The following is a 26,054-nucleotide window of genomic DNA, read 5'->3' on the forward strand; positions in this document are numbered from 1 at the left end:
CTCTCCTTGTTCGGGCAGGCTTCAGCGTTCGTCGTCACCGGCCTTCTAGCCACTGCCGCTCCTCATCTCATCATTCCATTTGTTTTGTCTTGTTTATTACACACACCTGGTTCATATCCCCTCATCAGTACCAGTATAAGTGTTCCCTCTGCCCCCTTTGTCTTTGTGTGTGATTGTTTATTGTGGAGGTTACATTAGCTCAGTGGAGCTATATTGTATTGTGTATCGCTGGGATATTCACCCGTGTGCCTTGTTTTCCCCAGTGCGCCGTTTTACCGCACTGGAATGTTTTTTACGCATTGCTGTGTACCGCTGTATTGCCGAATAAACCATTTATTCTGTGATTTACCCTCCTGCGCCTGACTGTGTCCAAAATCACCTGCTACAGAATCACATACCCAACAGCATGGAGTCAGCAGGAAAAGGGAATATGCCTGGAGTTGTGGAGCGGGTCTGGGAGCATTCCAACATGCTAGCCAGCTTGGGCGAAGCGATGGATCCTTTCGGGACCAGCTGAGCGACCGGATCCAGCCACCCACACCCCAGCACCCAGAGGGATTCACCTATTCCGACCGAGGGAGTACGACGGGACAGCGGCCCGCTGCCAGGGATTCCTCCTGCAGCTGGACCTCTATTTTTCCACCATCAGCCCGGCTCCCTCGGAGCGGGAGAAGGTGTCCGCCCTCGTCTCCTGCCTCTCGGGAAAGCCCTGGAGTGGGCCAAAGCGGTCTGGAGTGAAGGAGGAGACGCGTTGGACAACTACGGGGCGTTCGCTCGCCTCTTCCGGACAGTCTTCGATCATCCCCCCGAAGGAAGAGAGGCCAGCGAGCGGCTGGTCCATCTGAGGCAGGGGACGAGGACTGCGCAGGAGTTTGCCCTGGAGTTTAGAACTCTAGCGGCTAGGTCTGGGTGGAACGAGCAGGCCCTCATCGACCGCTTCCGGTGCAGCCTGCAAGAGGACGTCCGAAGGGAGCTAGCCTGCTGGGAGAACTGAGAACAAACCCACACTCGTTCAGAGCCCTCTGCTGCACAATTCACCATCCACGTCCACTTCCCTGATTACACGGTAGTTCCCCAGTGTAAGGCTCTGGTCGATTCAGGCGCAGCTGGGAACTTTATGGACAGGTCTTTAGCTAATAGTCCATGTATTACATTGGTTCCCCTATCCATTCCATTGCTCATCAAAGCACTTGACGGTCAACCATTAGGGTCAGGTTTTGTTAGGGAGGTTACAGCACCAGTCACGATGATTACGCAGGAGACCCATAGGGAGCAAATCACCTTTTATATTATTGAGTCCCCTGATTTCCCTGTTGTGTTGGGTCTTCCCTGCCTCGCACTACACGACCCCACCTTTTCATGGCCGCAGAGGGTTCTCACGGGGTGGTCGTGAGAGTGTCAGGGTAGGTGTCTAGCTGTTTCCATTGGTGCAACCACGGTGGAAAGTCCAGACACTACCTCCACCGTGCACATTCCCCCCGAATACCTCAACTTGGCGCACGCGTTTTCCTAAATGCAGGCGACCAAATTACCACCCCATCGGACAGGAGATTGAGCGATAAACCTCAGGTTAGACGCTGTGCCTCCAAGGAGTCATGTATATCCCCTGTCACAGACTGAAATGGAGGCTATGGAGACATATGTCTCCGAGTCCCTGTGCCAGGGGTTCATATGTCCCTCCACTTCGCCCGCCTCCTCAAGTTTATTATTCGTGAAGAAGAAAGACGGAGGTCTGCGCCCTTGCATTGATTACCGGGCACTTAATCAAACTACTATTCGCTATAGTTACCCTCTACCCCTCATCTCCTCTGTTATCGAATCAATGTATGGGGCGCGCTTCTTCACGAAATTTGATCTCTGGAGTGCGTACAACCTGGTGCATGTCCAGGAAAGGGACGAGTGGAAGACGGCATTCAGCACAACCACGGGGCATTACGAATACCTGGTGATGCCGTACGGGTTGATGAATGCTCCATCTGTCTTCCAGTCCTTTGTGAACAAGGTGTTTCGGGACATGCTTGGTCGCGGTGTGGTGTTTCTACATCGATGACATTCTGGTGTATTCCGCTACGCTTGCCGAGCATGTGTCCCTGGTTCGCAGAGTGCTGGCCGACTGTTGGAACATTACCTTTATGACAAGGCAGGAAAGTGTCTGTTCTTCCAACAGTCCGTCTCCTTCCTCAGATACCACATCACCACCTCAGGTGTGGAGATGGAGGGAGACCGCATTTCAGCCATGCGTAATTGGCCAACTACAACCACGGTAAAGGAGGTGCAGCGCTTTATTGGCTTTGCCAATTACTATCTGAGGTTTATCCAGGGCTTTGGCAAGGTCGCAGCTCCCATCACCTCTCTGTTGAAGGGTGGGCTGTCCCGGCTCCACTGGTCTGCTGAGGCTGACAGGGCTTTCAGTAACCTGAGGGCTCTGTTCATCTCAGCCCCGGTACTGGCCCATCTCGATCCATCATTACCGTTCGTAGTGGAGGTGGATGCGTCCTAGGTAGGGATAGGCGCTGTCCTATCTCAACGCTTGGGCACGCCACCCAAGCTCCGCCCCTGTGCCTTCTTCTCTTGTTCTTCACCCGGTTTAACTTCACGCTGTCCTACATACCAGGCACAAAGAACGTGAAGGCAGACGCACTGTCACGGCTGTATGACACAGAGACAACACCCCCATACTCCCAGCCTCCTGCATTGTGGTGCCGGTAGTGTGGGCGGTGGACGCGGACACAGAGCGGGCGTTACGCACAGAGCCATCTCCACCTCAGTGCCCAGCTGGGCTGTGGTACGTGCCATCTCTTTTGCGTGATCGTCTGATCTATTGGGCACACACGTCCCCCTCCTCAGGTCACCCAGGTATCGGCCGTACAGTGCGCTGCTTGACCGGGAAGTACTGGTGGCCTACCTTGGCTGAGGACGTGTATGTCTCCTCCTGCTCGGTGTGCGCCCAGAGTAAGGCACCTAGGCACCTCCCAGCGGGTAAGTTACATCCCTTACCAGTTCCACATTGGCCATGGTCCCACTTATCAATTGACTTTTTAACTGATCTTCCCCTCTCTCAGGGTAACACCACCATCCTGGTCGTTGTGGACCGCTTTTCTAAAGCCTGCCGCCTCCTTCCTCTGCCTGTCTCCCAACGGCCCTGCAAACTGCGGAATCCCTGTTTACTCACGTCTTCCAGCACTGCGGGGTGCCAGAGGACATAGTGTCTGACCGGGGTCCCCAGTTTACATCCAGGGTCTGGAAGGCGTTCATGGAACTTCTGGGGGTCTCGTTCAGCCTGACCTCTGGGTTTCACCCCGAGTCTAATGGGCAGGTAGAACGGGGGAATCAGGATGTGGGTAAGTTCCTGCGGTCCTACTGCCAGGACCGGCCGGGGGAGTGGTCGGTGTTCTTGCCATGGGCCGAATATGCCCAGAACTCTCTCCGCCACTCCTCCACTAACCTATCTCCATTTCAATGTGTTTTAGGTTGTCAGCCTGTCCTGGATAACTGGTTTCGGCGCGCGGAGGATACGTGGAACGCTGCCCACGTCCACCTCCAGCGCGCGGTGCGTCGCCTGAAGGCCAACGCTGACCGCCACCGCAGTGAGGCCCCGGTCTTCATACCGGGTGATCGGGTCTGGCTCTCGACCCGGAATCTGCCCCTCCGCCTGCCCTGCCAGAAGCTGAGCCCGCAGTTTGTGTTTACTATAAACTTTTATACTAACATCATCCATCCTGAGGTGAAAAGGATGTGTAATTCCCCCCAATTCGATGTGGTCAAAACATCAGCATGTGCAATGTAGTAACGCATACTGTCCACATCATAATATACGTCAATTAGATATGGCAAAAATGATTCAATATCTTAATTTAGGATGATAGTAAATGAAACAAACTCACAGATTTTTTTCAATAAGCACATATTTCTCACTACATTAACCATTTAGAGATGTTAATAATGCTCCTAAGCACAATTTAACCAGGCCCTCTAGACTAGAGCATCCATAGAGTGTAGCCTATAGCCTATATCAGTGTTTTCCCAAACTTCTCCTTGAGGACCCCCAGTTTTTTTTATCTATTCACTTCTAGCAAACCTGATTCAACAAATCAAGGGCTTGATTAGTTGATCATTTGATTCAGGTGGACTACTGCAGTAAAGGAAATGGGCCTAAATGGCTGAGTGGTTTGGGGAACACTAGCCTGCCTAAAAGCACACCCACCACAACTACCCCATTCATAGACACTAACTACCTTCAGCGCCTATTGATGAAGGTACCTTCTTCCTGGGGGACTTTTGATAAAAGCCCGATGCTCGTTCTGAACATGAAAAAACGCATCGCTTGCGGTACGATTTTGGAAACATAAGAAATGTATCTTTCATATCAGGGAGAAATAATGAAAAAAAAAAACTAAAGGTTAAATTACTACACACCTTTTATAAGGTTAGGGTTAGTGTTCCCATACTGCCATATCTCCGTTACATTTCTTGTTTACGGAAGACAGCTAGCCGTGGCCTCTTACTCGCTAGTGCTTTAGCAGCCTCCGAACTATCCTATTGCTGTTCACCGGACCTTATGATAACTCAGCTATACAGCTGATGTCTGCTGGACTGTTCCTTTTTACGGTACTACATCCTGTTTATGTTTAACCTCAGCCCAAACATGGTTAGCTTATTGTTGTTTCGGTTATTTCTAATTGTACTATTTCACTGTAGATCCCCCAGCCCAGCTAAACCTGCCTTAGATAGCTCCTTTGTCCCACCCCCCATACACGCGGAGACCGACTCAATTGGTGCCTCCAGTGATGCTATCTCTTTCATTGTTACCCAACGCTTAGGTTTACCTCCACTTTACTCATATCCTTCCATATCCTTGTCTGTACATAATGCCCTGAATCTTTTCTACAACACCCGGAAATCTGCCCCCTTTATTCTATGTACCCAACGCACTAGAAGACCAGTTCTTAAAGCCTTTAGCCGTATCCTTATTCTAGTCCTCCTCTGTTCCTCTGGTGATGTAGAGGCTAACCCAGGCCCTGCAGCCCTCAGTATCACTCCTACTCCCCAGGCGCTATCATTTGCTGACTTCTGTAATCGCAAAAGTCTTGGTTTTTTGCACGTAAATATCAGAAGTCTACTTCCTAAGTTTGAGTTATTCACTGCGTTAGCACACTCCGCCAACCCAGATGTTCTAGCAGTGTCTGAATCCTGGCTCAGGAAGGCCACCAAAAATTCTGAAATTTCCATCCCCAACTATAAAATTTTCCGTCTAGATAGAACTGCCAAAGGGGGTGGAGTTGCAATCTACTGTAGAGATAGCCTGCAGAGCTCTATCATACTATCCAGGTCTGTGCCCAAACAGTTTGAGTTTCTACTTCTAAAAATCCACCTTTCCAGAAATAAGTCTCTCACTGTTGCCGCTTGCTACAGACCCCCCTCAGCCCCCAGCTGTGCCCTGGACACCATATGTGAATTGATTGCCCCCCATTTATCCTCAGAGTTCGTACTGCTTGATGACCTAAATTGGGATATGCTTAATACCCCGGCCATCCTACAATCCAAACTAGATGCCCTCAATCTCACGCAAATTATCAACGAACCTACCAGGTACAACCCTAAATCCGTAAACATGGGTACCCTCATAGATATCATCCTGACTAACATACCCTCTAAATACACCTCAGCTGTCTTCAACCAGGATCTCAGCGATCACTGCCTTATTGCCTGCGTCCGTAACGGGTCCGCGGTCAAACGACCACCCCTCATCACTGTCAAACGCTCCCTAAAACACTTTAGCGAGCAGGCCTTCCTAACTGACCTGGCCCAGGTATCCTGGATGGATATAGATCTCATTCCGTCAGTAGAGGATGCCTGGTTGTTCCTTAAAAGTAATTTCCTCTCAATCTTAAATAAACATGCCCCATTCAAAAAATACAGAACTAAGAACCGATATAGCCCCTGGTTCTCCTCAGACTTGACTGCCCTTGACCAGCACAAAAACATCCTGTGGCGTACTGCATTAGCATCAAATAGCCCCCGCGATATGCAACTTTTCAGGGAAGTTAGGAACCAATATACACAAGCAGTCAGGAAAGCAAAGGCTAACTTTTTCAAACAGAAATTTGCATCCTGTAGCACTAACTCCAAAAAGTTTTGGGACACTGTAAAGTCCATGGAGAATAAGAGCACTTCCTCCCAGTTGCCCACTGCACTGAGGCTAGGAAACACTATCACCACCGATAAATCTACAATAATCGAGAATTTCAACAAGCATTTTGCTACGGCTGGCCATGCTTTCCATCTGGCTACCACTACCCCGGCCACCAACTCTGCACCCTCCGCTGCAACTTGCCCATGCCCCCCCCCCCGCTTCTCCTTCACACAAATTCAGACAGCTGATGTTCTGAAAGAGCTGCAAAATCTGGACCCCTACAAATCAGCTGGGCTAGACAATCTGGACCCTTTCTTTCTAAAACTAGCCGCCGAAATTGTCGCAACCCCTATTACTAGTCTGTTCAACCTCTCTTTCATAACGTCTGAGATCCCCAGAGATTGGAAAGCTGCTGCGGTCATCCCCCTCTTCAAAGGGGGTGACACTCTAGATCCAAACTGCTACAGACCTATATCCATCCTGCCCTGCCTTTCGAAAGTATTTGAAAGCCAAGTTAACAAACAGATCACCGACCATTTCGAATACCACCGTACCTTCTCCGCTATGCAATCCGGTTTCCGAGCTGGTCATGGGTGCACTTCAGCCACGCTCAAGGTCCTAAACGATATTATAACCGCGATTGATAATAGACAGTACTGTGCAGCCGTCTTCATCGACCTGGCCAAGGCTTTCGACTCTGTCAACCACCGCATTCTTATTGGCAGACTAAATAGCCTTGGTTTCTCAAATGACTGCCTCGCCTGGTTCACCAACTACTTCTCAGATAGAGTTCAGTGTGTCAAATCGGAGGGCCTGTTGTCTGGACCTATGGCAGTCTCTATGGGGGTGCCACAGGGTTCAATTCTTGGGCCGACACTTTTCTCCGTGTATATCAATGATGTCGCTCTTGCTGCTGGTGACTCTCAGATCCACCTCTACGCAGACGACACCATTTTGTATACATCTGGCCCTTCATTGGACACTGTGTTAACAAACCTCCAAACTAGCTTCAATGCCATACAACACTCCTTCAGTAGCCTCCAACTGCTCTTAAACACTAGTAAAACTAAATGCATGCTTTTCAATCGAACGCTGCTGGCACCCGCCCACCCGACTAGAATCACCACTCTCGACGGGTCTGACCTAGAGTATGTGGACAACTACAAATACCTAGGTGTCTGGTTAGACTGTAAACTCTCCTTCCAGACTCACATAAAGAATCTCCAATCCAAAGTTAAATCTAGAATCGGCTTCCTATTTCGCAACAAAGCCTCCTTCACTCATGCTGCCAAACATGCCCTCGTAAAACTGACTATCCTACCGATCCTTGACTTCGGCGATGTCATTTACAAAATAGCCTCCAACACTCTACTCAGCAAATTGGATGTAGTCTATCACAGTGCCATCCGTTTTGTCTCCAAAGCCCCTTACACTACCCACCACTGTGACCTGTACGCTCTTGTTGGCTGGTCCTCACTACATGTTCGTCGTCAAACCCACTGGCTCCAGGCCATCTATAAATCACTGCTAGGCAAATCCCCGCCTTATCTTAGCTCATTGGTCACCATAGCAGCACCCACCCGTAGTCTGCGCTCCAGCAGGTATATCTCACTGGTCATTCCCAAAGCCAACACCTCCTTTGGCCGCCATTCCTTCCAGTTCTCTGCTGCCAATGACTGGAACGAATTGCAAAAATCTCTGAAGCTGGAGACTCTTATCTCCCTCACTAACTTTAAGCATCAGTTGTCAGAGCACCTTACCGATCACTGCACCTGTACACAGCCCATCTGAAATTAGCCCACCCAACTACCTCATCCCTATATTTTTATTTATTTTGCTCTTTTGCACCCCAGTATCTCTATTTGCACATAATCTCTTGCACATCTAGCATTCCAGTGTTAATACTATTGTAATTATTTTGCACTATAGCCTATTTATTGCCTTACCTCCATAACTTGCTACATTTGCACACACTGTATTTATATTTTCTGTTGTATTTTTGACTTTATGTTTTTTACCCCATATGTAACTCTGTGTTGTTTTTATCGCACTGCTTGCTTTATCTTGGCCAGGTCGCAGTTGTAAATGAGAACTTGTTCTCAACTGGCTTACCTGGTTAAATAAAGGTGAAATAAAAAAATAAAAAAATAAAAAGACAGAGGTGGCCACCTGTGCTAATTAGGTGTCTAGCGGGCTCCAAACACCTGTGTGTAAGCATAACTGGGGAGGAAGTGTAGTTCGTCAACTGGAAGCACACACTGCGTATGGATCTGTGCAATAGTGCTACAGTAAATGTATGTTTTTTATTAGAATTTTTTTTTCTCGCTTATATGAATAGATAAGGGACATATCAGCGTATGTTTTGAAAACCCCTTTGCAAGCGATAATTATTAACGTTTCTAAACGGTAAAACACAGCGTCGGAATTGTAGTTCACACGCAGCCAACCATTTAGCAGACGCTCTTATCCAGAGCGACTTACAAATTGAGGTATTATAGCTCTCCTGGGTTGTTGTGAGTTGGGGTCCTTCCTTCGGCTTACGTTTCAGTCTCTCAATGGCCAATCATGCATGTTATTTTGTAAAAATATTCACATTTTCATGAAAACTGTTTAGTTCATGCCACGGTCACCTTTGAAACACCACCATGAGGGGTTTAGGCAGAGCTGCATTACTAAGCTGTTAACCCACTAACCTGCTGCCCTGTTCAGTGTTGCCATACAGAGACATATTGGACTAGAATATTTGAGAGACAGGCCTATAGTTTTTTGAAAGAATGTTTAATAAGCAGTAGGATATATACATATATTTCAGGATGTTGTGTATCCCTGAAAATAATCAGAATTCATGTAAACATTACAGTTTTGAAAACATAGCTTGTCCAAAAAAAGTGATCTTACACCCGGTATGGGGTAAGTTGAGCTGCGGCACAGGGTATGTTAAGCCGCCTAAACATTTCTGTGCTGAATGAAATATTACCACTACCTTTTTAAAACCTATCTATTTTTATTTCCCAAACACAATTCAACACAATCACAATCGCTTTACTGTCTTTTAATAATTTTAAGCATCTTTTAACACAGGCTTAACACCTAGCAAACACTTTGTACTTTTAAAAATACTTTTAACATAGGCCCTGTTGTAACCTCATATCCCAGCAATTACGCCTGGGATGAAAACAGTTCAATTTGCTCAAATTACCATTGGCTCAATTTACCCCATGGCTCAACTTACACCATGGCAAACATTTTGACTAAATTAGCCCACACAGCTTCAAGGATGCACTTTCATGATAAGTTTAGGACCTCATATTGAAGCTTATAGAGACCCCAACTGATGTATAGAACAAATTGCTTGCTTGCCACTTTTTCCATGTGGTTTCTTCCTTCACATACTCCATGAAAGGATGACCTCTTCCTAAATATTTGGTCAAATGATACATTTTGTGTATGGTTTCCTAGAAACAAGGGTGGCTCAACTTACCCCACTCTCCCCTACTACTGTACTTCCACATTTTGAGAGTGCCTCTGTTTGTCTATGCTCCGCATAAGACATAGCCAGCAATACTATGCCAAAAAAACACAACATTTTATCATGAACTTCCCCTGTAAACATGAGTGACAAAAGGAAGGTAGGTAGCACTATCATTGGCAGACGTTGGCTAAAGCCAAAACACTGGTCTCCATGGTAAGCCAACGCTGCCTCACTATCTCACTGTCTGCTACTTACCTTCCCTGACCTCTCAGGCCACTCCTCATCATGGGGTGTACTCCCGGGAGGAGGAGCTGCTGAGAGAGAGTAAGCGTCTGGGGGTCTTTGGGATCACATCATATGACTATCATGCCGAGAGCTGCCTTTTCCTCTTCCAGGCCAGCATCAGCCTGTTCTACTGCCGGGACAGCGGACATAATGGCTTCATTGTGTGTATAATTTACAGAATACAGCCCAGACCTTCCTGTTAAGGTTAGGATCATACTGCTTTTAGACCAATACAGTTATGTTGGCATCTTGGTTATTTTAGGTGTTCATGCAAAAAAAAATCCTTAAAATATATGTACAGTATTCGGAACTTGTACATTGTGAAAATTAAGAAGTGTACAGAGCACTTTGTACATTGTTTAAGGAAAGAACTGTACAAAGTGCCCTGAACATTTCTAAAGTGAAGAAGTGTACTAAGTGCTCACCCACAAGTGTTTGTGATAGAAAATACTCTGCTAACAAACCTAACTGTAGCATGGTCTTCATCCCTGAAAGTCTGTGTGGTGGTTAGCAGGTGTCCCCCATGAAGCCTGTAGAGATTAAGACCCAATGCTCAGGCACATCAACAACAATGACCTGTGGGTGGTCAGCATTGAGACAGGGGAGGAGAGGAGACTCACCTACTGCCAGAAAGGTTGGCACGCTACTAAAACAAAAAACTATTTTGAGACTGATGCTAATTCACTTTCAGAGTTTGGTTATTTCTCAATTTGATTGATTTCTGTTTAATGAAAGGTCTTCAATTTATCTGAAAGGGTGCTCTTTTGTGTTAATACCGAGGATACACACAGGCCTGCATTTTGTTTGCATTACATTTTCATCATATAATGCTGAATATACTAGCAAGAGTGTTCTTTAAAAAGTATAATATGAAGGAGGACCCTAAGTCTGCAGGCGTTGCCACCTTTGTGATCCAGGAGGAGTTTTACCGCTTCACGGGCTACTGGTGGCCGCCAGCTGCTCCTGAAGGTGACTATCTTTATGTACTGTTTTTGTGATGTTTCTTATGCTACGTTGTTTCCCTCTACCAGAGATACATCTTTTGATTGAACAGGATCTTTGATTTTGATACATAAAAATAAAAAAACAGTTCACAATTTTACTGGATTATTGAAGGCCAAGTCCACTGGGTTATTCTACAATCCACTGTAACACAAAGCACATTGGCTTTCGGCACATATTTGCTGTTGAATAAAACGGCCAACTCAATAGGTTTGTCTCGTTCTCTTTCAGACCCAGATGGGGGGAAGACCCTCCAGTTACTGTATGAGCAGGTGGATGAGTCAGAGGTGGAGTTAATTCACGTTCCCTCCCCAGCCCTGGAGGAGCGCAAGGCTGACGTTTACAGATACCCCCGCATAGGTCCGCTCTCACCCCCACCCCAAATTGCCTTTTTTTTGGTACTGATTCATAACTTTTTCTTGAACTGTATTAGCTACTATCTACATTTTCATGTGGAAGATATTGTGGCTAGGCAGAGTAGGATTTTATACGTCAATATACATTTGAGTAACTTGAGCTATTGGACAGTAGTCCCACATAAGACGTGATATCTAATATGGGTACCTTGTGTCGCCCTGCTCAAACTGGCCGAAATCAGAACCGACCATCTTGGCAGAGTAAGCGCATCTTCATAAATTGTCATGGTTTTGAACTGTGTTGGTATGTCTGTCTATTCATATTCTGTATGTCTACCTGTATATTCTGTATGTCGCTTTCTGTTCCTATATTTTTGGTCTTCTATGTATTTTGTATGTCACTCAATGCCTATCTGCCTGTGTATTTTCATGAGTCCTTGTTATTCATCAGATTATGAGCACCCAGGACAAGGAGCTGGTCCTGCCATTCACCACCCTGTTCCCCGGGGTCGAGTACATTGCCCGCCCCTGCTGGACAAAAGTCGGAAAATTCGTTAATTCTAAAGACTGGAACAGACACAACTAACCAAACCTATCTATGCCATGGAACGAATTATATCTGTGATGTAAAGGTGTAATTATTCCTATTTTATAAACCATTGAGTAAAGTCCTTGTAAAGGTGAAAAAGGCACCAAGCCTTGTGGTTTCAGCAAATGGATGTATTATATTTTATTGTAGCTTTATTTAACCAGCTGAGTTAAGAATAAATGCATATTTACAATGATAGCCTGATCATATTACTTAGGCCAACACCATCTGTCACGACTCCCTCCGAAGCTGCCACCTGTCCTTGTTCGGGCAGGCTTCGGCGTTCGTCGTCACCGGCCTTCTAGCCACTGCCGCTCCTCATTTCATCATTCCATTGGTTTTATCTTGTTCATTACACACACCTGGTTCATATCCCCTCATCAGTACCTGTATAAGCGTTCCCTCTGCTCCCTCGTCTTTGTGTGTGATTGTTTATTGTGAGGATAGTGAAGCTCGGTGGAGCTCCTTGTATTTTGTATCGCCGGGTTATTTTCCCCGTGTGCCTTGTTAATTCCAGTGCGCCTGTTTTGCGTACTGGACTGTTTTGACGCATTACTGCGTAACTCTGTTTTCCAGAATAATTCCTGTTATTCTGTGATTTACCCTCCTGCGCCTGACTCCTTCAACTCACCCATCACACCATCTAAAGTTCCATTCCATCCCACACTAACCAGCAATCTGGACTAGTCCTCCCACGATTGTGCTACCAGCAGGGCTGAAATGGAATGTTACCCGCTCCTGGTGGGCAACAGTTGTCTTGAGGTCTGTGCTAAGGCCATTTCTACAAGCTAATAGGCCCAGAGAGCGACCCTCTGCACAGAGCGCCTGAGTTCTGGGCTAGCATGATGAAGGCCACAGGTGAGTGAGTAGGGGACTCTCCGGTGTTCACTTTTCTACTGGCTTTTCACCCTCACTACAAAAACATGAATGTATCAATGCACCATATGTTAACATGAATAAGGACACACTTACCTCACAAATTGAGACTATGGAATGGTACTGCAAATTCAATGTTGCTTCTTCATAGTTTTTGAATGAGTCACTCCCCCAAGGGCAGCAACATCTATAACATCAATAGTATCTGCCGTTGCTATACTAACTGCCTAAGAGCAACAACATAAAAACTATCTGCCCCTTCTGCTCTAGTAACTGCCCCAAGAACAGCAACATGAACAGTGATATGCATTTGACATCATATTGATGTTGTTTTTTTCTCAGGGTGCCCAGGAGATTACATTCCACCAGAGATCTTTAATTTCCCAGGGAAGTCAGGGTTCCAGCTATACAGCATGTTGTACAAACCACACACCTTGGTACCTGGCAGAAAGCACCCCACCATCCTCTTTGTGTATGCAGGCCCCCAGGTTTGTTCAATTAAAATGTTTTTATCCTGTAATGTAGTCTGTTTGTGATAGTTGAGATTTCAACCCCAAAATAAGAAAAATAAAGATGATGTTAAAGGTTTTCTTATGTATGTTTTTAATGTTGAGTGGGTGTTTTGTTTGTAGTCCAGTTAGTAAATAACTCGTACAAAGGAGTGACGTACTTGAGGCTGAATACGCTAGCGTCACTAGGCTACGCTGTCGTGGTCATCGACGGGAGAGGCTCCTGTCAGAGGCCTCAAGTTCGAGGGGGCTCTGAAAAACAAAATGGCAAACAGTAGCACAACTTCACATCTCTACTAACCCTACACCATTGTTGTAGGTATTGACAAAATATGTGATTTCTGTATTGCCAGTTTATCAGTCTGTATTACCAGGGTTGTGTTCAGGAAGGCACAACATCAAAAAGGGCGTTCTTATTGGACAAGCCCAGATAGTACGTCCCCATTTCACTGCGTTTCAACAACATTTTCTTCTGTTTTGTGCCTTCTGAACACAACCCAGTCCATGCCAGCCTTGACATTCCTTTCCCCCTTTCTGTGGGTCTCATGGCCAGGTGGAGATTGAGGACCAGGTGGAGGGGCTGCAGTACGTGGCATACAAGTTTGTGGACCTGAGTCGCGTGGCCATCCATGGCTGGTCCTACGGTGGCTTCCTCTCCCTCATGAGCCTCGTCCACAGGCCCAACATCTTCAAGGTGAGGTGAAAGTTCAAAGTCTCCACTGAAGAACATTAGGGGACTACTCTTTGGACTAGGTCACAATTTCACATCACATGCACTCTGTGTAAAAAAATTATAATATTGTGACGGCAGGCTGTGCAGTTCTATGGTCTTGAACCATGAAGGGGTAGTAATGTGGCCCAGCCCTGGTTAAATCAACAAGCCCAAAATATTGACTCTAAAATGGAATTTAACACTACAAGATCTTAACTGGTTGTACCTATGGTTACTCTTCACTCTTAATCAGTTAACATTGTAGAATCACAATCTCGTGATTTAAGCCTGCTTGATTTGTGCTGTCCTTGTTTGGTCCAGGTGGCCATAGCGGGAGCCCCTGTGACTGTGTGGATGGCTTACGACACAGGCTACACAGAGCGCTACATGGACCTGCCTGAGAACAACCAGCAGGGCTACGAGGTTGGCTCCGCCACCCTGCACATAGACAAGCTGCCTAGCGAGTGAGTCGTCATCGTTCATTACAATTTACTGTCAATCTCAGGGTGCTTCACAGGCAATAAGTAAAAGCAGCAGTAAGCACTCTCCAAAGTGCATCTGTGTAGCACTGTCCTGCAGCACTGTTCTTCCCTTGTTTTGGTATAGTCCTGATGGGATAGACTTGCTTGGAATGCATGTTTCAATGAGCCTAGTCCTAGATTTGTTTGTGCTGTATAACCAACTCTAATGACGACAACCATAGGAGTTATGGGCCCCGTGTAGCGCAGTTGGTAGAGCATGGCACATGCAACGCCAGGGTTGTGGGTTCGATTCCCACGGGGGGCCAGTATGGGAAAAAAAAAAAAAATGTATGCACTCACTGGATAAGAGTGTCTGCTAAATGACTAAAATGTAAAATGAGTTGGCTATACAGCACAAACGGATCAGGGACCAGGCTAATATTCGATGTGAGGGGAAATACTTTTCCTTTAATCTTTTAATTAAAAAAAATCCTACCCAGGCCTAACCAGTTACTTATTATACACAGATTCCTTGACAAAAATGTGCACTTTTTCCACACCAACTTCCTGGTTTCTCAACTGATTCACACGGGGAAGCCTCATCAGCTACAGGTAGAAGGGCATTGGGTTTAGTTGTTTACATGTACAAGTCCATGTAAGATGGGACACAACACACATTATTATTATTCTGTTTATTTACGTGTAAGGCTTGTCTTCAGGGTAGAAATTGAAGAGCGATGATGAGAGAATTGAGCATGTGCGGTGCAACCTTTTCCCAGGCTTTAGCTGAAATGTTGGTGAAAACAAACGCTACGAAGAAGAAACGAGTATGATTCATTTCTTTTTCTAAGGAATCTTTTCAGAGCATATAAAAATAATCTTTGAAATGAGGAAGATCGGTGCTTCCTTGCCGGGGCTTTCTCTTTTCTCCATATCTGATCCTTTGTCTCCATCTCTTCAGATCTACCCCAACGAGAGACACAGCATCCGCTGCCCAGAGTCTGGAGAGCACTATGAGATTATGCTGCTGCACTTCCTCCTCAAGCAGTACCTCTGATGAGGGCTGCAGTTGAATGGACCGAGCCACCCTCTCCACTCCCCCTCCTCCCCCCTATTGCCCAATGTCACCATTCCCCTCCACACACACTATGTGCCCCACCACCATCCGACCCCCCCACTCTTTTTTTATTTTTTTAAACAGCCTGCAGCAACTTTGTGACCTAAGTGACTTTGAGCGTGGAATGATCGCCAGATCCAGTATCTCAGAAACGGCCGCCCTCCTGGGCTTTTCAAACACGACCGTGTCTAGGGTTTACCGAGAATGGTGCGACAAACAAAAAACATCCAGTCAGTGGCAGTCCTGTGGGTGAAAACAGCTCGTTGATGAGAGGTTGAAGGAGAATGGCAAAAATCATGCAAGATAATAGGCGGGCCACAAACAGACAAATAACAGTGCAGTACAACAGTGGTGTGCAGAAGGCATCTCGGAACGCACAACTGGTCGATCCTTGTCACGGATGGGCTATTGCAGCAGACAACCACACCGGGTTCTACTCCTAACAGCTAAAAACAAGAAAAAGCGACTCCATTGGGAATGCGATCACCAACACTGGAGAATTTAGTGGAAAAACATTGCCTGGTCCGATGAATCCCGGTTACTGTTGTGTCATGTTGATGGCAGAGTTTGGCGAAAACGTGATGGACCCATCCTACCTGGTGTTGACGGTACAGGCTGGTGGCTGTGGTGTACTGCAGTCCAATCGGCAGCAACTGCTGTGTGATGCCATCGTGTCAGCATGGACCAACATCCCTGTGGAACGTTTCCGACTTGTAGAATCCATGCCCGATGAATTCAGGCTGTTCTGGAGGCTAAGGGGGCCCGGTACTAGATGGGTGTACCTAATAAACTGTGTAGTTGTGTATTATCAGTTATTTCACTAGGGGGAGCTGTATGTTTTGTTTATGATACTGTATTATGCCCTTTTCAGTGCAACCACAGAGTACAACTGTATGAACCTGCAGCATACAGACAAAATAAGTCTAAATAGATTTTCTAAGGACTTGCTAAGGCCCAATTTCACCCAAACAATCAACCATTGCAAATACAACTATACTGATATTTATTTAAGATATTTAGTTTGTATTATACATACAACAGTTGGACCCTTTCAAAGGGTGTAAGTGCTGTAACGCATCAGTCAGTTTGACTGAAATAGTGCTACTGAGATATTATATTAATCCTAAATTATAATAATAATAATAAATTAAAGGGATGTTCTTGCAGGCTTGCTACACAAAAGGCAAAGGTTAATATGAATAACAATATTTATGATAATTCTGCTAGCAGAATTATTGACTTTGGCAAATTAAGTTATTCATTTAACCTCACAAGCTCAATATTGTTTGTACAATATTGTGAAGAAAAAAAAAGTAATATTCTTATACTGAAGGTCTAATGAACCTTGATCCACCTATGACTTGACTGTAGCTGGGATAATCTTCAATACAGTGGTCCTCAGGGTATGATTGCTCTTCCAAATGATCAGTGGCTTCCTTGGCTGTAGCCTTTGAAGGAGGTGGGTTTTTCTAGGGTACTTGCCATTCAGGTTGGATTGGCTGCAGTTGCTGAACCACCAGCCACCTATGGGGAAACAAGACACTTGTTAGAGTTCATTCTTTTAGATGAGAAGATTCAAGAACTTCAGTGAGGACAAGTTCAAGGAAAATGTGAATGATACACTGACGTACCTGAGAGTTGCTTGGCACAGTTGACATCGGCGTGCAGGTTGTTTTCTCTGTCAGTAGTGGAGAAGGGCAGACCGGAGGGCCCGGTGGTCAAGCCACTGTCCAGGCCATCAGATGAACTCTTGGGCAGGTAGAGGGCGTGGTTACTCTCTTCTCCACCCAATCGGAATGGGTACTGCACAGACTGAGCCTCTCCCCTCCAATCGAACCGCTCCAACATCAGTGTGCTCTTCCTGTTTTCTCAGAGTGTGGATTTTCTCCAGACAGGGAATTAGCCAAGGAATGTTCCAATCGTTCCACAGCCATCCTGTGAAAAGCAACTGTTCTTGGAGAAGCCTATATCCATCAGGGCAAATTCCCACCGATGGCGATTTAGAAGTTTAGAGCAACCAAGAACAAGGACATTAGTCCCCTGTAGCTCAGTTGGTAGAGCATGGCGCTTGCAACACCAAGGTTGTGGGTTCGTTTCCCACGGGGGGCCAATATGAAAAAAATATATGCACTCACTAACTGTAAGTCACTCTGGAAAAGAGCATCTGCTAAATGACTAAAATGTAAATTAGTTTATCTTTCACTCACCAGCAGTCACTTTAAAGAAGACGTCCAAGGGCTGAGAGTTGCGAGGCTGGAGTGTGTACATTCCATTGTCTCTCTCCCCTTTTAGGAACAACTCATGGCAGTCCGTGGCCAACTCTGAAACAACAAAAATGATACACGTTCATCAGTAACCATTCATCAAATTAGACAGACGTCATTCATCTCCCTGGGCTTTGAGATCTAGTAACAAATCACCCATTCACATTGAGTAAACGTATTCACTGGCAACTTGTATACTGATCTAGGGCAACTGCTTATCAATGAGTACACAGGAAAGGCAAAACTCCTTGTCCTTAAGAGCCTTGATCTTTGGACTACTTACAGGTCGTACTACCAGCAGGGATGCCACAGAGCAAAAGGAAATGTATTTTTCTTCAATACAATCTGGGACTGTAAGTAATATCTGAATATCAGTAGCACATACAGAAACACTTGGAATGTTTGTAAATGTGTACTGATCGCCAATTCTTGCTGAAATGTGCAAAGTGAATGACCCCTTTCAAGACAATTATATTATCTATCTTGTGGACCATTATCTGAAACCGAGATGTGTGTCCATCCTGTCCTACAAGTCCATGTGTGCTACCATGCGAGGCCCAACAAAATCAAAAGGTTGTGTGTTTTTGAAGAATAGGTAGTGTGAATGGAAGTGAATTGGAGATTGGAAATTCAACAAAATTGACTAATTCAATGTCCATATTCTATTAGGATGTATGAGTTACCAGTTAGAGAAGCGACTCCTTTAGTGTCATCCTTCAGTGCTTTTTCCTCATGTCCCCGTCTGACAACCGACTCCTCTCTCCTCTGTTTAAACTGAGGGAATAGACAAACATGACCTATCAGATAATGTACACACACACACACACACAATAGGGGGTGTTGTACAGTACATACCTTGCCCTGGAGTGCATGTAGGTGCATGTTTTGTTTCTCCAGTTTGTCCTGCTGTTGCATTACTCTCTCCACTAGGTCATCTATCCGTTTACGCTGAGGACAAAAGTGACACAAATGAGATCTGTTTTTTGTTGTATTCACAATGTCTTAACTTCTGATGAGATTGATAATGTGGGAAATGGATGTACCATAATTGCAGTATATTGAAGCTTGCCCATTATTTGAATACAGGGCTTGACTTTACTGACCATCATCACAATGTGAGTCAGCAGTTGACTTTACATTTTTGACCTCTAATTTTCATTTTATTAATTTATTCATCATTGTATTAATCATATTCAATAAGTAATACAATAAATACTCCTTGATAATATTTTAGAAAACACCCACAGTACATTATGAAGAAGTGGCAGATTGTTCTCTACCTGGATGAAGTTGGCATCACTGCGGTTGTTACTGCTGTTGTTCAGCTTCACCCCCATCCTTGCAGCATTCCATCCACCCTCTACTCTAGCCTGTTCATCCTGGTGTGGATCCTGCGCCTGCACCTCAGCAGACATGTTCACCACTTGGCTCTCTATCTGCACCATCTCCTGGGCTCTGGTGTTCAGTGCCTCCCTATCCTCCTGCAGGCTCTTGGTCTGCCTGCCCAGCATGGCCACTGCGCCATTGAAGGCTTTCAGCTTGGCGGAGATGTTTTCTCTTGATTTTCACCACATGTTCTTTGAGGCCGTGGCCCCGCTGGAGAAGCCCGTGGGCCACCACGTTCACGTCATCCCAGGAGGCGTACTGAGCCCTGTCTCTCTCAAATGAGAAACTGGTCCCCATATGGACCAAGACAGCCACTAACAACATTAGCAATGTCAGTGTTGGCTTCATCTTTGTTTTGACTAGTGTCTTTGGCCTTCTTGAAGTATAAGCACCAATGTTGGTCTTGGGTCAGCTGGTGAAGTCTTGTTCTTTCTTCTGCTGTATAGCCTCAGAGGTTTATATATCCTGTTGTTCCCATGCTGCTGAGACTAGGCTTGATTGGCTGCTCCTCGGGTAGTGGGGATGTGGCAAGTAAAATTGAATTATCTCCATTGTTACTTTAGTCACATTGTTTTAGGGGACTTGGAACTTGATGAGCAATGAGCTGTCTGTGAAACTTTGAAACAGAAAACATAGATGTACAAGTACACCCCCCCGAGACAGGACACTATTCTGTCTCAGGACCTTACCCCCAATCTATCTCCTAATGCCGAGTGCCAAGCAGAGACGCATCGGGTCCCATTTTTACAGTCTTTGGTATGACTCCACCAGGGATCAAACTCCCAACCTTCCAAGCTCAGGGCCATTGGTCTGATAAATATTCAACCATTTTTGATTGCTGAAAGTATTTTAGGAAAGAAGTAAAGATACATTGATTGTAATTTAAAGAAGTTTGTTTTTTACCTCAGTAATTATTGTTTAATCTCTAAAGGAAGTTACTGTCAAACTTATAGCAGTGTTGCTTGACATAGATATCGCTTATCCTATTAGACATATCATCTTATTCTGGTGCACTCAAGTGTCTAGCTAGCAGGTCAGTCATGATCATCATTCTATGGCATGGAATCCTGTAAAATGGTGGTACAAGCAGTGGCAGTGTGAGAAGCAGGGTAAAGTTCAAGCTCAGACAATTGTGGTATTTTGAGGAAGATGCATTTTCCAAAACAAGTGGTGACAGCCTTTGACACGCATTAAACACACATGGATTTGTTTTGATAAGCCTAGTATGTCAAAAATATGAGAGGATCAAATCTATAGTTTTATGGTGTTCTGTTCCATCAATGGTACTTTTGACTAAGAATTTTACTCAAAATACTGTAATGAAATGGTTTTAAACATATTGAAATATATATTTATGTAGTTGCTCATGGCAATGGCCTATTATGCTTAAAAGTTCCATATGTCAGTGAATGGCAGCAGGTAATTTGACAGCATCTTCGGTTGTACAGTTGTAGGATCTTAATTTGATCACCCTGTTTTTTGCAAAGAAGTAATCCAAACTAGGTAAGGTAGTTACAACATTTCTACCAGAGTAATAATAACTATTGTTATTGTTTTTCATTTGCAGCTTAGTGTGTGAAAGGTGAAGATGATATCATGTGCCAGAAGTCTTGCATCAGCTTCTTGAGGCAGAAAATACTGATCAGACATCCACAGCTGGAGTACTGTACGACTGGTTAGCTCCGATGGCTAAGCCCACAATAACAGGTTTTGAAGTGTATTTGCGTGTACCCTTGGGCATAATGGCTGTAGGATGGATTAGATTTTTGATATACAGTGGGGGGAAAAAAGTATTTAGTCAGCCACCAATTCTCCCACTTAAAAAGATGAGAGAGGCCTGTAATTTTCATCATAGGTACATGTCAACTATGACAGACAAAATGAGAAAAGAAATCCAGAAAATCACATTGTAGGATTTTTTATGAATTTATTTGCAAATTATGGTGGAAAATAAGTATTTGGTCAATAACAAAAGTTTCTCAATACTTTGTTATATACCCTTTGTTGGCAATGACACAGGTCAAACGTTTTCTGTAAGTCTTCACAAGGTTTTCACACACTGTTGCTGGTATTTTGGCTCATTCCTCCATGCAGATCTCCTCTAGAGCAGTGATGTTTTGGGGCTGTCGCTGGGCAACACGGACTTTCAACTCCCTCCAAATATTTTCTATGGGGTTGAGATCTGGAGACTGGCTAGGCCACTCCAGGACCTTGAAATGCTTCTTACGAAGCCACTCCTTCGTTGCCCGGGCGGTGTGTTTGGGATCATTGTCATGCTGAAAGACCCAGCCACGTTTCATCTTCAATGCCCTTGCTGATGGAAGGAGGTTTTCACTCAAAATCTCACGATACATGGCCCCATTAATTCTTTCCTTTACACGGATCAGTCGTTCTGGTCCCTTTGCAGAAAAACAGCCCCAAAGCATGATGTTTCCACCCCCATGCTTCACAGTAGGTATGGTGTTCTTTGGATGCAACTCAGCATTCTTTGTCCTCCAAACACGACGAGTTGAGTTTTTACCAAAAAGTTCTATTTTGGTTTCATCTGACCATATGACATTCTCCCAATCCTCTTCTGGATCATCCAAATGCACTGTAGCAAACTTCAGACGGGCCTGGACATGTACTGGCTTAAGCAGGGGGACACGTCTGGCACTGCAGGATTTGAGTCCCTGGCGGCGTAGTGTGTTACTAATGGTAGGCTTTGTTATTTTGGTCCCAGCAGGTCATTCACTAGGTCCCCCCGTGTGGTTCTGGGATTTTTGCTCACCGTTCTTGTGATCATTTTGACCCCACGGGGTGAGATCTTGCGTGGAGCCCCAGATCGAGGGAGATTATCAGTGGTCTTGTATGTCTTCCATTTCCTAATAATTGCTCCCACAGTTGATTTCTTCAAACCAAGCTGCTTACCTATTGCAGATTCAGTCTTCCCAGCCTGGTGCAGGTCTACAGTTTTGTTTCTGGTGTCCTTTGACAGCTCTTTGGTCTTGGCCATAGTGGAGTTTGGAGTGTGACTGTTTGAGGTTGTGGACAGGTGTCTTTTATACTGATAACAAGTTCAAACAGGTGCCATTAATACAGGTAACGAGTGGAGGACAGAGGAGCCTCTTAAAGAAGAAGTTACAGGTCTGTGAGAGCCAGAAATCTTGCTTGTTTGTAGGTGACCAAATACTTATTTTCCACCATAATTTGCAAATAAATTCATTAAAAATCCTACAATGTGATTTTCTGGATTTTTTTTCTCTCAATTTGTCTGTCATAGTTGACGTGTACCTATGATGAAAATTACAGGCCTCTCTCATCTTTTTAAGTGGGAGAACTCGCACAATTGGTGGCTGACTAAATACTTTTTTCCCCCACTGTATGCACATTCATATTTTTGGTTTTGGTTTTAAGGGATCATTCACTATCTTAAAAACATAAAGTTGCACAAATTGTCATGCAGCTGAAGAATAGAAGACCGTAGATATACCATTACTATATATACGCCATTCCATGAAACCTATGGCTACACTTTATTATTTCAGGGAGTGTGGTGGGAGAACTGGGATTTCTGCTAGAACCATACAGCTGTTATTTTCAATGCAGGGGCTAAAATACCCTTTACCCAGATTCCAAATGTATAGCATCTATATTCTGCAAGTTTTTTTTGCTTTCCATAGGCCTTATATATGAACTGTATCCTAGATTATCTACTCTAATCGACTGACCTGTTGCCTCTTTTCAATGAAGAATCCATTTTGTGACGTGACAAAATGTCATGAGCCATGAGATACATGGTCACTTGGTAACTTACACCATACATGGACTTCCACAAATCAATGTACACCCCAAATAAAATGTGGATGTGGTAAGAAATACTTCAATACTGGATTAAACTGGAATTTTCATACTTCTAAAATATACGCGTCATAAAAGTAATGCATGCTAGAGCAAACGTTGTAACCATTACTTAATATTTGCTATACACACGTTTTCAAGCCTTGCTCAGTTAATCAAATATATAATTTCCCCATGATGTTGCAACTGATGGATTTCTGTGGGATGACATGCAAATACTTTCCTAGATTCTGCTCTATTTCAGTCTGGTTGGCCAGGCGATGTGTATGCAACTGTCATTTTACTTTTCATTCATCTTTTCCCCAATTACATTGAACATAAATATAAACACAACATGTAAACTGTTGGTCCCATGTTTCATGAGCTGAAATAAAAGATCTCAGAAATTCTCCATATGCACAAAAAGCTTATTTCTCTCACATTTTGTGCACAAATTTGTTCACACCCCTGTTAGTGAGCATTTCACCTTTGCCAAAATAATCCATACATCTGACATGTGTGGCATATCAATAATCTGATTAAACAGCATTATCATTACACAGGTGCACCTTGTGCTGGGGGGACACAACACAATGCCACAGATGTCTCAAGAGTGAGGGAGCGTGCAATTGACTGCAGTACGTCCAACTGGCCTCACAACCTCCGACCTCGTCTAACCATGCCAGCCCAGGACCTCCATATCCGTCTTCTTCACCTGCGGTATGGTCTGAGACCAGCCACCCGGACAGCTGATGAAACTATGGGTTTGCACAACCGAAGAATCTGCACAAACTGTCAGAAACCGTCTGAGGGAAGCTCATCTACGTGCTCGTCGTCCTCACCAGGGTCTTGACCTGACTGCAGTTCGGGGTCGTAAACGACTTCAGTGGACAAATGCTCCCCTTCAATGACCACTGGCATGTTGGAGAATTGTGCTCTTCACAGATTAATCCCGATTTCAACTGTACCGGGCAGATAGCAGTATGGCGTTGTGTGGGCAAGCAGTTTGCTGATGTCAACATTGTGAATAGAGTACCCCATTGTGGCGGTGGGTTTATGGTATGGGCAGGCATAAGCTATGGACAACGAACACAATTGCATTTTATCAATGGCAATTTGAATGCACAGAGACACCGTGACGAGATCCTGAGGCCCATTGTCGTGCCATTCATCCGCTGCCATGACCTCATGTTTCAGCATGATAATGCACACAGCCCCATGTCGCTAAGATCTGTACACAATTCCAGGAAACTGAAAACATCCCAGTTCTTCCATGGCCTGCATACTCACCAGACATGTCACCCATTGAGCAGGTTTGGGATGCTCTGGATTGACGCGTGCAACAGCGTGTTTCAGTTCCCGCCAATATCCAGCAAATTCGTACAGCCATTGAAGAGGAGTGGGACAATTTTCCACAGGCCACAATCAACAGCATGATCACCTCTATGCAAAGGAGATGTGTCGCGCTGCATGAGGCAAATGGTGGTCACACCAGATACTGACTGGTTTTCTGATCCACGGCCCCTACCTTTTTTTTAAGGTATCTTTGACCAACAGATGCATATCTGTATTCCTAGTCATTTGATATCTATAGATTGGTTCCTAATGAATTTATTTCAATTGAATGATTTCCTTATATGAACTATAACTCAGTAAAATCTTTGAAATTGTTGCATGTTGCGTTTGTATTTTTGTTCAATGTAGAACTCAAAGAGATTTCCAAAGGAGACAAGTTGTGAAATGGACTGGACATACAGTGCCTTCAGAAAGTATTCACACCCGTTCACTTTTTCCACATTTAGTTGTGTTACAAATTGGGATTAAAATTGCTTAAATTGTCTGTGCAAAATACTAACATTTATTAAAGATCAATGAAAAGTAAAACAAATATACTGTATCTCGATTAGATAAGTGTTCAACCCCCTGAGTCAATACATGTTAGAATCACCTTTGGCAGCGATTACAGCTGCGAGTCTTTTGGGGTAAATCTCTGAGAACTTTTCACACCTGGATTGTACAATATTTGCTCTGTCAAGTTGTACAACTCTTCAAGCTCTGTCAAGTTGGTTGCTGATCATGGGGTTGAATACTTATCTAATCAAGGCATATTCCTGTTTTACCTTTATTATATATACATATTTTTACAAATGTTCAAATTTTTCTTCAACTTTGACATTACAGAGTATTTTGCGTAGATTGTTGATTAAAAATGACAATTAAATCAATTTGAATCCCACTTTGTAAAACGTCAAGGGGTGTGATTACTTTCTGAAGGCACTGTATACGGGCAACTGACAAAATCAAGGGAACACTTGAGTAAATTATGGATACAAAACATATTGAAAGCAGGTGCTTCCACACAGGTGTCGATCCTGAGTTAGTAAAGCAATTAACCTTTTACTGCAGTGGGCTAAATCAGGGTCACACAGAGTGATTCTTGGTAGTCTTAAACAAATCTACTTTGAAACAAATGTATACACCTCACACACATGGCTATCGGCTTAAAAAAGAAGACACCTTAACCATGTCAGATATAGAGTTGACATTTATTCAATTTTGAGTTTGCATCCCAATATTACACTTTATATACACTGCTCAAAAAAATAAAGGGAACACTTAAACAACACAATGTAACTCCAAGTCAATCACACTTCTGTGAAATCAAACTGTCCACTTAGGAAGCAACACTGATTGACAATAAATTTCACATGCTGTTGTGCAAATGGAATAGACAACAGGTGGAAATTATAGGCAATTAGCAAGACACCCGCAATAAAGAAGTGGTTCTGCAGGTGGTGACCACAGACCACTTCTCAGTTCCTATGCTTCCTGGCTGATGTTTTGGTCACTTTTGAATGCTGGCGGTGCTTTCACTCTAGTGGTAGCATGAGACGGAGTCTACAACCCACACAAGTGGCTCAGGTAGTGCAGCTCACCCAGGATGGCACATCAACGCGAGCTGTGGCAAGAAGGTTTGCTGTGTCTGTCAGCGTAGTGTCCAGAGCATGGAGGCGCTACCAGGAGACAGGCCAGTATATCAGGAGACGTGGAGGAGGCCGTAGGAGGGCAACAA

At 44.6% G+C, this 26,054-nt stretch overlaps 1 protein-coding gene and 1 pseudogene across 2 annotated transcripts; one reads left to right on the forward strand and one right to left on the reverse strand.

Moving 5' to 3' along the window:
* The first annotated feature begins 9,744 nt into the window (after positions 1 to 9,744).
* LOC311131016 (dipeptidyl peptidase 9-like) lies at positions 9,745 to 15,452 on the forward strand (annotated as a pseudogene). Its single transcript has 14 exons — positions 9,745 to 9,762; positions 9,878 to 10,051; positions 10,402 to 10,524; positions 10,734 to 10,859; positions 11,124 to 11,269; positions 11,465 to 11,509; positions 11,700 to 11,789; positions 12,626 to 12,695; positions 13,056 to 13,229; positions 13,346 to 13,495; positions 13,776 to 13,916; positions 14,256 to 14,398; positions 14,896 to 15,007; positions 15,357 to 15,452. The product of its transcript is annotated as a dipeptidyl peptidase 9-like (transcript).
* A 1,414-nt stretch (positions 15,453 to 16,866) lies between these two features.
* On the reverse strand, positions 16,867 to 19,459 carry LOC311131017 (angiopoietin-related protein 4-like; the record flags this gene model as incomplete). Its single annotated transcript, XM_084163846.1, has 7 exons — positions 16,867 to 17,036; positions 17,144 to 17,290; positions 17,720 to 17,833; positions 18,460 to 18,550; positions 18,632 to 18,724; positions 19,057 to 19,314; positions 19,346 to 19,459. 7 exons carry the CDS (start codon positions 19,457 to 19,459, stop codon positions 16,867 to 16,869), a joined length of 987 nt encoding a protein of 328 aa, XP_084019972.1.
* Between the last annotated feature and the right edge of the window lie 6,595 nt (positions 19,460 to 26,054).

The sequence above is a fragment of the Coregonus lavaretus genome (genome assembly GCF_964263955.1).
Source record: "Coregonus lavaretus genome assembly, chromosome: 6".
Classification (NCBI taxonomy): Eukaryota; Metazoa; Chordata; class Actinopteri; order Salmoniformes; family Salmonidae; genus Coregonus; species Coregonus lavaretus.